This window comes from Poromitra crassiceps (assembly GCF_964638095.1).
Source record: "Poromitra crassiceps genome assembly, chromosome: 9".
Taxonomy (NCBI): domain Eukaryota; kingdom Metazoa; phylum Chordata; class Actinopteri; order Beryciformes; family Melamphaidae; genus Poromitra; species Poromitra crassiceps.
In genome coordinates, this window is record NC_139630.1 from 56,139,046 (window position 1) to 56,154,442 (window position 15,397).

General features: G+C 43.0%; 1 protein-coding gene across 2 annotated transcripts in view; it reads right to left on the reverse strand.

Moving 5' to 3' along the window:
* tube1 (tubulin, epsilon 1) overlaps positions 1–14,984 on the reverse strand; it is a gene marked incomplete at both ends in the record, with an annotated part of 45,914 nt that extends 30,930 nt beyond the window's left edge. Inside the window, 6 exons of one of the 2 annotated variants that reach the window (XM_083642831.1) lie at positions 6,175–6,296; positions 8,367–8,482; positions 9,165–9,222; positions 9,346–9,398; positions 14,621–14,694; positions 14,849–14,984. In XM_083642831.1, the coding sequence (XP_083498957.1) occupies positions 6,175–6,296; positions 8,367–8,482; positions 9,165–9,222; positions 9,346–9,398; positions 14,621–14,694; positions 14,849–14,873 (448 nt within the window). Of the gene's footprint in view, positions 1–6,174; positions 6,297–8,366; positions 8,483–9,164; positions 9,223–9,345; positions 9,399–14,620; positions 14,712–14,844 lie in introns of both variants that reach the window. The other variant, XM_083642830.1, reaches the window with a different exon arrangement.
* Positions 14,985–15,397: the final 413 nt, after the last annotated feature.

A 15,397-nucleotide genomic window follows, 5' to 3' on the forward strand; every position in this document is an offset into this window, starting at 1 on the left:
CTGAGTGATCACAATCCTGGCTCCTGATTGGCCGACCTCAAATTCAAACGAGGTAAACAGCCTGAGTGGAGGCTTTCATTTCAAATGCTGCAGACTGGACTCTGATTGATTGGACAGATTTCAAATGCTGCAGACTGGACTCTGATTGGACAGATTTCAAGTGCTGCAGACTGGACTCTGATTGGACAGATTTCAAGTGCTGCATACTGCACTCTGATTGGACAGATTTCAAGTGCTGCAGACTGGACTCTGATTGGACAGATTTCAAGTGCTGCAGACTGGACTGTGATTGGACAGATTTCAAATGCTGCAGACTGGACTCTGATTGGACAGATTTCAAGTGCTGCAGACTGGACTGTGATTAGACAGATTTCAAGTGCTGCAGACTGGACTGTGATTGGACAGATTTCAAATGCTGCAGACTGGACTCTGATTGGACAGATTTCAAGTGCTGCAGACTGGACTGTGATTGGACAGATTTCAAATGCTGCAGACTGGACTCTGATTGGACAGATTTCAAGTGCTGCAGACTGGACTCTGATTGGAGAGATTTCAGTCAAGAGCGAGTCCATCTGTGATGTGTTTCATGGAGATGGTTTAAGTGGGGTATCACATATCTCTTTGAAGTCCAGCAACAAACACACACACACACACACACACACTCACACCCAGACACACAGCAGCTTATGATTGAGACAGAAGATGGAGATGTCTGAGCACGACAAAACTGTAAGATTCATTCTACGGAAACAGGCTTGGATTATATCATTTCGGCCAATGCCGATATTTAATTTTAACGCCTTCATCGGCCGATACCGATGACGTTCCAATATCATTGTGCATCCCTATAGTTTAGTTTAAAGTGTTTTATTGAACAAATGTGAAGACTGAGTGATCACAATCCTGGCTCCTGATTGGCCGACCTCAAATTCAAACGAGGTAAACAGCCTGAGTGGAGGCTTTCATTTCAAATGCTGCAGACTGGACTCTGATTGATTGGACAGATTTCAAATGCTGCAGACTGGACTCTGATTGGACAGATTTCAAGTGCTGCAGACTGGACTCTGATTGGACAGATTTCAAGTGCTGCATACTGCACTCTGATTGGACAGATTTCAAGTGCTGCAGACTGGACTCTGATTGGACAGATTTCAAGTGCTGCAGACTGGAATGTGATTGGACAGATTTCAAATGCTGCAGACTGGACTCTGATTGGACAGATTTCAAGTGCTGCAGACTGGACTGTGATTAGACAGATTTCAAGTGCTGCAGACTGGACTGTGATTGGACAGATTTCAAATGCTGCAGACTGGACTCTGATTGGACAGATTTCAAGTGCTGCAGACTGGACTGTGATTGGACAGATTTCAAATGCTGCAGACTGGACTCTGATTGGACAGATTTCAAGTGCTGCAGACTGGACTCTGATTGGAGAGATTTCAGTCAAGAGCGAGTCCATCTGTGATGTGTTTCATGGAGATGGTTTAAGTGGGGTATCACATATCTCTTTGAAGTCCAGCAACAAACACACACACACACACACACACACACACACTCACACCCAGACACACAGCAGCTTATGATTGAGACAGAAGATGGAGATGTCTGAGCACGACAAAACTGTAAGATTCATTCTACGGAAACAGGCTTGGATTATATCATTTCGGCCAATGCCGATATTTAATTTTAACGCCTTCATCGGCCGATACCATCATTGTGCACCAATATCATTGTGCATCCCTATAGTTTATTTTAAAGTGTTTTATTGAACGAATGTGAAGACTGAGTGATCACAATCCTGGCTCCTGATTGGCCTACCTAAAATTCAAACGAGGTAAACAGCCTGAGTGGAGGCTTTCATTTCAAATGCTGCAGACTGGACTCTGATTGATTGGACAGATTTCAAATGCTGCAGACTGGACTCTGATTGGACAGATTTCAAATGCTGCAGACTGGACTCTGATTGGACAGATTTCAAGTGCTGCAGACTGGACTCTGATTGGACAGATTTCAAGTGCTGCAGACTGGACTCTGATTGGACAGATTTCAAGTGCTGCATACTGGACTCTGATTGGACAGATTTCAAGTGCTGCAGACTGGACTGTGATTGGACAGATTTCAAGTGCTGCATACTGGACTCTGATTGGACAGATTTCAAGTGCTGCAGACTGGACTCTGATTGGACAGATTTCAAGTGCTGCATACTGGACTCTGATTGGACAGATTTCAAGTGGTGCAGACTGGACTCTGATTTGACAGATTTCAAGTGCTGCAGACTGGACTGTGATTGGACAGATTTCAAATGCTGCAGACTGGACTCTGATTGGACAGATTTCAAGTGCTGCAGACTGGACTGTGATTGGACAGATTTCAAGTGCTGCAGACTGGACTGTGATTGGACAGATTTCAAATGCTGCAGACTGGACTCTGATTGGACAGATTTCAAGTGCTGCAGACTGGACTGTGATTGGACAGATTTCAAATGCTGCAGACTGGACTCTGATTGGACAGATTTCAAGTGCTGCAGACTGGACTCTGATTGGAGAGATTTCAGTCAAGAGCGAGTCCATCTGTGATGTGTTTCATGGAGATGGTTTAAGTGGGGTAACACATATCTCTTTGAAGTCCAGCAACAAACACACACACACACACACTCACACCCAGACACACAGCAGCTGATTGAGACAGAAGATGGAGATGTCTGAGCAGGACAAAACTGTAAGATTCATTCTACGGAAACAGGCTTGGATTATATCATTTCGGCCAATGCCGATATTTAATTTTAACGCCTTCATCGGCCGATACCGATGACGTTCCAATATCATTGTGCATCCCTATAGTTTAGTTTAAAGTGTTTTATTGAACAAATGTGAAGACTGAGTGATCACAATCCTGGCTCCTGATTGGCCGACCTCAAATTCAAACGAGGTAAACAGCCTGAGTGGAGGCTTTCATTTCAAATGCTGCAGACTGGACTCTGATTGATTGGACAGATTTCAAATGCTGCAGACTGGACTCTGATTGGACAGATTTCAAATGCTGCAGACTGGACTCTGATTGGACTGATTTCAAGTGCTGCAGACTGGACTCTGATTGGACAGATTTCAAGTGCTGCAGACTGGACTCTGATTGGACAGATTTCAAGTCCTGCATACTGGACTCTGATTGGACAGATTTCAAGTGCTGCAGACTGGACTCTGATTGCACAGATTTCAAGTGCTGCAGACTGGACTGTGATTGGGCAGATTTCAAATGCTGCAGACTGGACTCTGATTGGACAGATTTCAAGTGCTGCAGACTGGACTGTGATTGGACAGATTTCAAATGCTGCAGACTGGACTCTGATTGGACAGATTTCAAGTGCTGCAGACTGGACTCTGATTGGAGAGATTTCAGTCAAGAGCGAGTCCATCTGTGATGTGTTTCATGGAGATGGTTTAAGTGGGGTATCACATATCTCTTTGAAGTCCAGCAACAAACACACACACACACACACAGACACACAGCAGCTGATGATTGAGACAGAAGATGGAGATGTCTGAGTAGGACAAAACTGTAAGATTCATTCTACGGAAACAGGCTTGGATTATATCATTTCGGCCAATGCCGATATTTAATTTTAATGCCTTCATCAGCCGATACCGATGACGTTCCAATATCATTGTGCATCCCTATAGTTTAGTTTAAAGTGTTTTATTGAACAAATGTGAAGACTGAGTGATCACAATCCTGGCTCCTGATTGGCCGACCTCAAATTCAAACGAGGTAAACAGCCTGAGTGGAGGCTTTCATTTCAAATGCTGCAGACTGGACTCTGATTGATTGGACAGATTTCAAATGCTGCAGACTGGACTCTGATTGGACAGATTTCAAATGCTGCAGACTGGACTCTGATTGGACAGATTTCAAGTGCTGCAGACTGGACTCTGATTGGACAGATTTCAAGTGCTGCAGACTGGACTTTGATTGGACAGATTTCAAGTGCTGCATACTGGACTCTGATTGGACAGATTTCAAGTGCTGCAGACTGGACTCTGATTGGACAGATTTCAAGTGCTGCAGACTGGACTGTGATTGGACAGATTTCAAATGCTGCAGACTGGACTCTGATTGGACAGATTTCAAATGCTGCAGACTGGACTCTGATTGGACAGATTTCAAGTGCTGCAGACTGGACTCTGATTGGACAGATTTCAAGTGCTGCAGAGTGGACTCTGATTGGACAGATTTCAAGTGCTGCATACTGGACTCTGATTGGACAGATTTCAAGTGCTGCAGACTGGACTCTGATTGGACAGATTTCAAGTGCTGCAGACTGGACTGTGATTGGACAGATTTCAAATGCTGCAGACTGGACTCTGATTGGACAGATTTCAAGTGCTGCAGACTGGACTGTGATTGGACAGATTTCAAGTGCTGCAGACTGGACTGTGATTGGACAGATTTCAAATGCTGCAGACTGGACTCTGATTGGACAGATTTCAAGTGCTGCAGACTGGACTGTGATTGGACAGATTTCAAATGCTGCAGACTGGACTCTGATTGGACAGATTTCAAGTGCTGCAGACTGGACTCTGATTGGAGAGATTTCAGTCAAGAGCGAGTCCATCTGTGATGTGTTTCATGGAGATGGTTTAAGTGGGGTATCACATATCTCTTTGAAGTCCAGCAACAAACACACACACACACTCACACCCAGACACACAGCAGCTGATGATTGAGACAGAAGATGGAGATGTCTGAGCAGGACAAAACTGTAAGATTCATTCTACGGAAACAGGCTTGGATTATATCATTTCGGCCATTGCCGATATTTAATTTTAACGCCTTCATCGGCCGATACTAGGGGTGTCACAATATATCGTCCCACGAAATTTCGCGATAGTAAAACGTCACGATATGTATCGTTGAGATGAAATCTCATATCGTGAAAAAAAAATTTTTTTTTTTTTTTTTTTTTCAAAAATAGACAAAGAAACGTCTTTGTTTGTTGAAGTTCAATGTGTGGAAAGTAGTTCAGTTGAACAAGTCTCTGAAGAGACACATGAGAAGTTATACAGGAGAGAAACCATTCAATTGAGTTTCTGGCAAAACTGTTTACTTGACAGGAAAAACTGAAGATGCATAAAAAATAGACTAAGAAAAGTCTTGTTGTTTGAGTTTGAAGAAAAGCTGAAGATGCATAATGAGAATTTATACTGCTGAGAAACCTTTTAGTTCAAAGTAAATCTAAGTGACGGTGTAACTCATTCTCTTTCAAGATAAGCCTTATCTCCAATCTCATGTTTTCTAGTTGTTATTGTAATAACAATTTCCCACAACAGCATGTTTTGTATTTGTGCATTTCAAATAAAATACTACTTTTCCAGTCATATATTGTCATTATTCAAGTTTAAAAAAATATTGTTAAAATCGTATCGTATCGTATCGTTATCGTGAACCCAGTATCATGATACGTATCGTATCGTGAACTGAGTGTATCGTGACACCCCTACTGCTGTGTGAAAGTGAGTCAAGGATCACACTGGCTTGGAACAAACCGCTGGTTTATTGTGTGGCAACAAACCGCATTGACAGCTGATTGACAGGCTGACATGAAGTGAAGTCTGTACTACCGGTATACTGTAGAGCTCGCGTTAGGAGCATGCTGATAGGCTTAGCTTGTAAACAACTACGGTGGCTCGTAGTGGACAAATATCGCGACATTGTGTAACGTTATAGCCCCCAGATGTCCGTCAATTATTGTGCCTGTTGACGAGCGATTTAAACAGAGCGACAGAGCGATTCCAAAGGGTTGAATCGAGCGACAGAGAGAAGAATAAATATCTCAGTGTGAACACAGCTTTAGAAGGTAGTGCCACCATGTTGCACTTCTGATTTAGAATGCTTCAAGCAATTTGTGACAAATGCGTTTTTTTGATCAACGTATTGTAATGAGAAGCTCAGTAGTGCATCTTCATCTCGGTATGTCTAGTGTGTATTTGATGTAATATCATAATATCCTAAAACATTACGATGCATCACCATAGACACCGAGATGAAACCTGTCGTCCTCTCGTCGCAAAGAGCTTATTTTCCCAAACGAAATACTAAATAGTCAGATTTAACTTTTGTTCCCTGATTTGGCACAAGCATACATAAGAAGCAGGGTGGACTTGTTGTTTTGTCCCTTACCTCCTCCCATAGAGTGAATGAGGAAGAAGCACTGCAGGCAGTCACACTGTTCTGCTGCTCTCCGCAGCTTCTCCACGATCTGATCCCTGTAGGCGGAGCCATATGTCATGTGACCAACTGCCCTGTAGAAAGAGAACGAGGGATAAAGCAGACTGCTGAACGGCTCCTATAAAGTCACTACTAAACTCACACTGCTTGTGCACCTATAAAGTCACTACTAAACTCACACAGCTTATGCACCTATAAAGTCCCTACTAAACTCACACTGCTTATGCACCTATAAAGTCACTACTACTAAACTCACACAGCTTATGCACCTATAAAGTCACTACTAAACTCACACTGCTTGTGCACCTATAAAGTCACTACTAAACTCACACAGCTTATGCACCTATAAAGTCACTACTAAACTCACACTGCTTATGCACCTATAAAGTCACTACTAAACTCACACTGCTTATGCACCTATAAAGTCACTACTAAAGTCACACAGCTTATGCACCTATAAAGTCACTACTAGTAAACTCACACTGCTTATGCACCTATAAAGTCACTACTAAACTCACACTGCTTATGCACCTATAAAGTCACTACTAAACTCACACTGCTTATGCACCTATAAAGTCACTACTAAACTCACACAGCTTATGCACCTATAAAGTCACTACTACTAAACTCACACTGCTTATGCACCTATAAAGTCACTACTACTAAACTCACACTGCTTATGCACCTATAAAGTCACTACTAAACTCACACTGCTTATGCACCTATAAAGTCACTACTACTAAACTCACACAGCTTATGCACCTATTAAGTCACTACTAAACTCACACTGCTTATGCACCTATAAAGTCACTACTAAACTCACACTGCTTATGCACCTATAAAGTCACTACTAAACTCACACTGCTTGTGCACCTATAAAGTCACTACTAAACTCACACTGCTTATGCACCTATAAAGTCACTACTAAACTCACACTGCTTATGCACCTATAAAGTCACTACTAAACTCACACTGCTTATGCACCTATAAAGTCACTACTAAACTCACACTGCTTATGCACCTATAAAGTCACTACTAAACTCACACTGCTTATGCACCTACTGTATAAAGTCACTACTAAACTCACACTGCTTATGCACCTATAAAGTCACTACTAAATTCACACAGCTTATGCACCTATAAAGTCACTACTAAACTCACACTGCTTATGCACCTATAAAGTCACTACTAAACTCACACTGCTTGTGCACCTATAAAGTCACTACTAAATTCACACAGCTTATGCACCTATAAAGTCACTACTAAACTCACACTGCTTGTGCACCTATAGTCCCTACTAAACTCACACAGCTTATGGACCTATAAAGTCACTACTAAACTCACACTGCTTATGCACCTATAACGTCACTACTAAACTCACACTGCTTATGCACCTATAAAGTCACTACTAAACTCACACTGCTTGTGCACCTATAAAGTCACTACTAAACTCACACTGCTTATGCACCTATAAAGTCACTACTAAACTCACACTGCTTGTGCACCTATAAAGTCACTACTAAACTCACAGCTTATGCACCTATAAAGTCACTACTAAACTCACACTGCTTATGCACCTATAAAGTCACTACTAAACTCACACAGCTTATGGACCTATAAAGTCACTACTAAACTCACACAGCTCTATAAAGTCACTAGTAAACTCACACAGCTCTATAAAGTCACTACTAAACTCACACAGCTCTATAAAGTCACTACTAAACTCACACAGCTCTATAAAGTCACTAGTAAACTCACACAGCTCTATAAAGTCACTACTAAACTCACACAGCTCTATAAAGTCACTACTAAACTCACACAGCTCTATAAAGTCACTACTAAACTCACACTATCCACCTATAAAGTCACTACTAAACTCACACAGCTCTATAAAGTCACTACTAAACTCACACAGCTCTATAAAGTCACTACTAAACTCACACTGCTTATTCACACAGCTTGTCCACATAGCACACTTGGACTTGTAATACAGTTACTAGTAGTTGTGTAAAATATGTATATATAGTTTTTTTTAAGTATGTATATACTGTATTATTATACATGTATATAATGTATAATATATACTATATTTATATTTCTTTCACCTACCTTTGCTGTGTGAACGTAGCCTATGTGTCTCTTACCAGTTGTTGCCTGAGCCGGACACATCGGTGAGGAGCTGGGCACTGTCAAACACCTCTCTCAGCGGGCCCTGCAGCATCTCATTGACCACGCTCTCCTCCATGTCCACCAGCACTGCCTGTGTATTAAGCACACACACACCAGCACTGCCTGTGTATTAAGCACACACACACCAGCACTGCCTGTGTATTGAGCACACACACACACCAGCACTGCCTGTGTATTGAGCACACACACACACCAGCACTGCCTGTGTATTGAGCACACACACACACCAGCACTGCCTGTGTATTGAGCACACACACACACCAGCACTGCCTGTGTATTGAGCACACACACACACCAGCACTGCCTGTGTATTGAGCACACACACACCAGCACTGCCTGTGTATTGAGCACACACACTTTCTGCTACTTTTGGTAACACTGCTTTGAGGAGATACATGCCTTTGACACTCATTCCATAACCAGTTATCCCACCCTTAACCACTAGATGGCAGCCTAACCATTGCTCAGAGCCTAACCCTGCACTGTGAGGACCTGCAAAAAGTGATCCCAAATGTTTTTTTAGTAATTGGTCTTCTGAACTTTACAAGTAAAGTTAAGCACACACACACACACACACACGCACGCACACACACACGCACACGCACGCACACACACACGCACACACACGGACACACACACACACGCACACACACAGGCGCGCACACACACACACACACACACACACACACACACACACACACACACACACACACACACACACACACACACACACACACACACACAGGATTTACCCTGGCCTTTAGATGTTGGATTCTCCCACCAATGTCACAGGCTCCACCACCATTTTTCCTGGAAAAGCAGATACAAAGGACAACACTTTAGAAAAGGACTTCATTTGGACCACTGAGAAGAAGGCATATTGTTCAACCCATGTAGCAACAACCATCGATCAAAGGCAGAGTGACTGATTACCTTGAGTCCACATTCCGGAAAAAGCTACTTAAAGCCTCATCATACACTCCTTTCTGAATGAGAGAGAGAGAGAGGTACAGAGAGACAGAGAGAGAGACAGAGAGAGAGAAATACCAGGATGTACGGATGCTCTTGTAGAGGCGACAGGCAATAAACATAATGATATGCATTTATGGAAAGGCTAAGCAATAGCAAAAATAATTCAGATGGAATATCCTCGCTTCAGCTGATGAACTATGTCAAAGTTAAGGAATTTAGACTAACATTTATTTTCAACACACAAAGTGTCTTCCTCAGAGTCAAACAGAAGTCTCTCATTGGTGGGGCATGGTTAGTACGTCATCAACACAGCCAATGAAAGGTTACTTACCACCAGCCTCCTCAAAGGTCAAGAGTGCAAAACACACAGTAACATATTGCAATACATTGATCGAAAATACAGTGAGTATGAGTCAATTAATACAGCAGTAACCTTTCATTGGCTGTGTGTTGACGACGTATACTAACCACGCCCCACCAATGAGAGACTAGCTTTATTTTGCGGTGGGACTATTTAAACCAGTCATCTGTACCATGTCTCTATTTGACTCGGAGGAAGACACTTTGCTTCTTTGACCGTTGACGGTTACTTTTAAAATGTATTCCACTACAGAATACTGAATACATGCATTGCCCTACAATGTATTTTGTAACGTATTCCAATAGAATACTCAAATGAAGCAACCTAATCCGAATACTTTGGAATACTACATTTACATATTACATTATGTCATTTGGCAGACACTTTTATCCAAAGTTATGTATGTACAATAGTACATTTTGTCAACAGTAGTGAAATCAAGTGTGCAACACAGTCTGCGTGAGCCTTGTTAAAAGGAACAAGTAGCGTTTGTCAATACTCAAAGGAATAGCATTATAGTTAGTTTTTCTTTTATCGTCTTGATTTGTCTGGGTCACTCTTAATGTAGTTAACACTTGCATAGATAGGAATGACCTTGGTACAGTACAGTACTGTCTTCAGAGTAAAGGTTATGCAACTATCTAAACACAAATGTGGTTGTGGTGTGTTTTGTCCTGCAAGTGATACTGTTTAAAGTGCTATATAAATAAAGTTATTATTATAAAGAAAAATGGAATCCACCAGAGACTCTTCACTTTTTCTATACCCGATTTATTTTCCACAGCATCAGTTAACCACAGCAAACAGCATGTTTCATGTTCATGTAAAAAAATGTTTTTGAGTAAAACACATTAGACACAAACATTAAAATATATCAAAGTTGATTTACTCTTCACTAGAACACAAACTCAATCTGAAGAATTGTTTTTTTTTACTATGCTCTCAGTCCCAGACATAGGGATTTTTTTTAGATAGGTTTCAAAAATTGGTGTCCAGAACTTCCCAAACCTCCTTAAACATCAAATTCAAGGACTTTTAAGGACCCAAATTCACCAACTTTCAAGGATTTCAAAGTCCCATAGGAATCCTGGCTGGAGGCTTGCTGACGTCAATGGTGGATCTGACCAACCATGATGTGACACTAGGGTCCCCCCATCTAACAAGATTTCTGCTTTTAGATGTTTTATTACAGAAAGTGTATGAAACCCATGATAAAATAGCCTGTCATTGTGTTACTCACTGATGGAATTATAGTGAAAATAAAGTATTCCCCTTTTCGCTGACCTGGGGAGCCCTGGAACCCCCCTCAAGGACCCCTGGGGGTCCCCGGACATCACTTTGAGAACCACTGCACCAGAGCCGAAGAGTTTGCGACATCTCCATTCACTCCAATGGTGCAGTTTTTTTTTTACCTCACAAAATTTCCCGACCCGGAAGTAATGTTCTCTCCTCGTAGCTGTTGTAAGAGAACAGACCAGGCAGCCGTACTAATATTACATTATATGTAGCCGGCTTCAGTTAGATTTCATCTGTTAAACCAACATTTCTTCCAAAAGGAAATAAATCGTAACGTTAATCAAAATGCCACAGAAACATTAGCTAAATATAATCAACACAGAGCTACAAAGATCAGTTCATCTGATAATTTCCCCCGTATGACGGTGTTAAGTTGCCCAGCTTCTGTAGCGCGGAGTCTGGCTGCTAGGAGCTGACATGACCGGATGGTCAGGTTCCTCCTGATGTCCAACAACAAAAATCACATTTCCATACAGGCGTCATTTTGATAAACTGACCTCAGAGTGGGAATCTACATGATGACTTTTGGCGAGACAAAAATGAATAGAACTTAGTTAAAAGTGCCATATTTACAGAGCTAGAGAGCATTGAGTGTATATAAATACTATCCACTGTCCACAAAGGTAGCACCAGCCTCAGCTAGATAAAAAAAAAGTTCAGAGGGGCGGGGGCCTCACACTGCGCAGAATCGGGTAGAATAGTTTGGGCTTCGAACTGCATAGTGAAAATAGGTGGAGTCACTGTCTCCAGATTATTGATCTCAGTGCGTGGGAGGATCGCTCTATTCCCACCAGTTCCCTTCTTCCCCCTGACCAGGCGCCCCGACCGGCGACCAGAGGAGGCGCTTCCTGTGTGGATTCTCATGTGTGCCGTCATGGACCATTTACGACCAAAACCTTTACCACAGACTGAGCACTTAAATTCTGTCTCTCCTGTGTGGATTGTCATGTGTGCCTTCAAGTTTTCTTTACGACTAAAACCTCTCCCACAGACTGAGCAATCAAATTGCTTTTCTCCTGTGTGGACTATCATGTGTCTTTTCAAGTCTCCTTCACGAGCAAAACTTTTACCACAGACTGAGCAACCAGACTGTTCCTCTGTGTGGAATATCATGTGTCTTTTCAACTTTCCTTCCTGACCAAAACCTCTCCCACAGACTGAGCAAACAAATTGTTTCTCTCCCGTCTCCAGATTTATCTCGGTGCGTGGGCGGACCACAGTTCCCTTCGCCCTGAACAGGCGCCCCGGCCGACCAGTGTGGATTTTCATGTGGAGCGTCAAGTTTTCTTTACGAGTAAAACCTTGACTACAGACTGAACAATTAAATTTTTTCTCTCCTGTGTGGATTAACATGTGTGTCTTCAAGTTTGCTTTCAGACCAAAACCTTTACCACAGACTGAGCAATTAAATTTTTTCTCTCCTGTGTGGACTAGCATGTGTCTCATCATGTTTGCTTTCTGAACAAAACTTTTACCACAGACTGAGCAATGATATCGTGTCACACCTGTGTGGACTATCATGTGTGTCTTCACGTGCTCTTCATTACCAAAACTTTTACCACAAACTGAGCAGCTGAAGTGTTTCTTCCCAAGAACTTCTGTTGAGTTCATAAGATATAAGTTCCTGGCTGGTTCTGATATTCCACAGTCCTCTCCATCACCTGTTTTCATCTGTTCAGTTGAGCTGCTGGCTAAAGGCTCTGCCTCTCTTTTCTCCTCAGTTGGGATTTGATGAAGCTGTGAGGACTGAGGTCTCTCTTCATCATCTTCACTCTTCACAGGAACAGTAGTGAATGGGAACTTGGTGATATCAGCCTCCTCCAGACCTCCAGCCTGGAGCTCTTCTCCCTCCCTCCCGATCCAGAGTTCATCCTGTACCTCTTTAATGTGTGGGGGCTCTGGGTCCTCCTGAAGCTGCTCTCCCTCCTGACCGGTCCAGAGTTCCTCCTGTTCCTCTTTAATGTGTGGGGGCTCTGGGTCCTCCTGAAGCTGCTCTCCCTCCTGACTGGTCCAGAGTTCATCCTGTTCCTCTTTAATATGAGAGTCCTCCTGGTCCAGACTCGGGCTCCACTCCTGCCGCTCAGCGGGAACCCCCTCCCCAATGACCAACAGCTGCTGGGGGTCTGGAGGCAAGGCTTCTCTGTGTAACCGCACAGCGTCCAGCAGTTTTCGTTGTCGCTCGATCTCCGCTTGTGAAAGAGTAGCTTCCTCCTCGTACTCTGCTATTGTTCTTTCAAACAGCCCAAATATCTCTTCAACCGCCGCAGTTATGCGCTGCTTCACCACAGCTCTCAGCTTCTGGGCTTTAGACATTTTCACAGTCTGACTTTACTGACAGAAACTTGATCCTTCAAAGCTCCAATAGCTTTACAGCTAACGTTAGCTTCACAGCTAAACCATTCACATGAGTCCCATAAGACAGGAGCTTCTTCTTCCTCTGAGTTAATGGAGCCCCGGTTCCACTTTATATATTCGTGATAATATCACCCGCACATACGACTCTTCTTTTTGTAAATCAAACTTGAAAGTATATAACCGAGAAATAATGCGCTACTGCTAACAACCATGCTAACAACACACGACACCATCACACAATACCCAGGTCCCAGAGTGCCTTGCGGCACCGTAGGATGAGAAAGACTAGTCGCGGGGGGGGGGGACCAGCACAACCGAGCACCATCATCATCTCGAAAACCCACTAAATAGAACCGGAGACGGTCTGTCTGTTCTCACACGGGGCGTAGCCCGACAGCGCGATATTTGTTGTCCCATGATGGCGAAGGCTAGGCGAAGGAATGACCCACCCCTCTCTGCCTCTGATTGGCCTAGCGTCAGGGGTTGAACTAGAAGAGCCTGGTGACGCGTAACCTCGCGTCACCAGGCTCTTCTCGGCGAGAAAGAGCCTGGCTCCCGCCCACAATTGATTTTGTCACCCTACTGGTTCCCGCCTAGAGCCCGCCCTAGACCGGATGGCAGCGTTTCTAGCTCGTCAACTTTCACGTTAATTTGACAATTTGACCCAAGTATCAGAATCCTCTTTCACCGTTTGACCGGTGTGTCAGGCGGTGGTGACGGAGATGCCATATTGCATAAACGTTTTGTTTTATGTAACGCTAGCTTTGTTTTGATCAGACTCTAGTTTAGGTAACATCACCGCGTCAAGCTAACGGCAACAAAGACGTTGTTAGGCGCATTGCCATCCGGTGTTAATTCTGGGTCCGGGGTTTACGCCCCCATGACAAAAAGCGGGGTGGAAGGTGCCCAGACTAGGTGACGCGAGGTTAGGTTGAACATGCAGAGAACGCAACATTACACTACGCGGAGGCTACAAAATGATGAACATTGTGTTCAAATACACATATTAGATACATATTATGGACCTGTACTGTACTGTACTGTAGTCATGGCTAGTTAACTATCTCTGTCTGAACCATCTTCTCAGCAACTCTTGTCATATTAACAACCTAATTAATATATGTACATAAACATAGGATAGAGTTATTAAACTAATTACTCCCCCCCCCCCCCCCCCCCCCCCCCCCCCAAAAAAAAAAAAAAAAATGGTAGCCTACTACTTACTTTATTGACATGGGCATGTTCTCTCAAGGCAAGATCCCAAAACCTGCAGCCAACCTGGTTGCCACACTGGCCAACTGAAAAACAGGTTCGACTAGTAGTTAGCTAACGTTGCAAATTAGCCAAGCAAACTATCACAGATAGCCAGTTAGCTAACGCTAACTGAATGATAACGTTACGTCAGTTCAGTTGGTGTTGCGATTCACTAAAACTGGCGTACTCATTACTCACCCTGGACAACAACTGATTGTGTCATGACATCAGTAACTCAGACAGCGGCTTTATCTATGCCTTATACACGGAGGTTAGTATATAACGTTAACATTTTAGCATAAGCTGCAAAACGAAAAGACATTTGAGCTCCGCGCCTCGGCTATGTTTGGTCGAGTGCTAATGACGTTTTGCCATGGAAACGTCAGTCTTTTGACACTGCTCTGGAGTCAGTTTTGCAAAACCTTCTTCTTCTTTTTTGGAGTTTTATGGCGGTTGGCAAACATATGTATGTGCATTACCGCCACCTACTGGAGTTTGATGTCCTCTTCATAGTGTAATCTATTTACAGTGTTTTTGCCATGGTTTTTGCAAAACCATTTCTTCTTCTTCTTCTTCTTCTTCGTCTATTATTATTATTATTATTATTATTATTATTATTCATCTCATTCATCTTATTCTTCTTTGGGGTTTAAGTTTTAACGGCATCCATAATGTTGCACTACTGCCATCATCTTCTGGAGTTAGCTACTTTGTCCAGTCTGTCAGAATCTCACCAGTCCAGTTGTC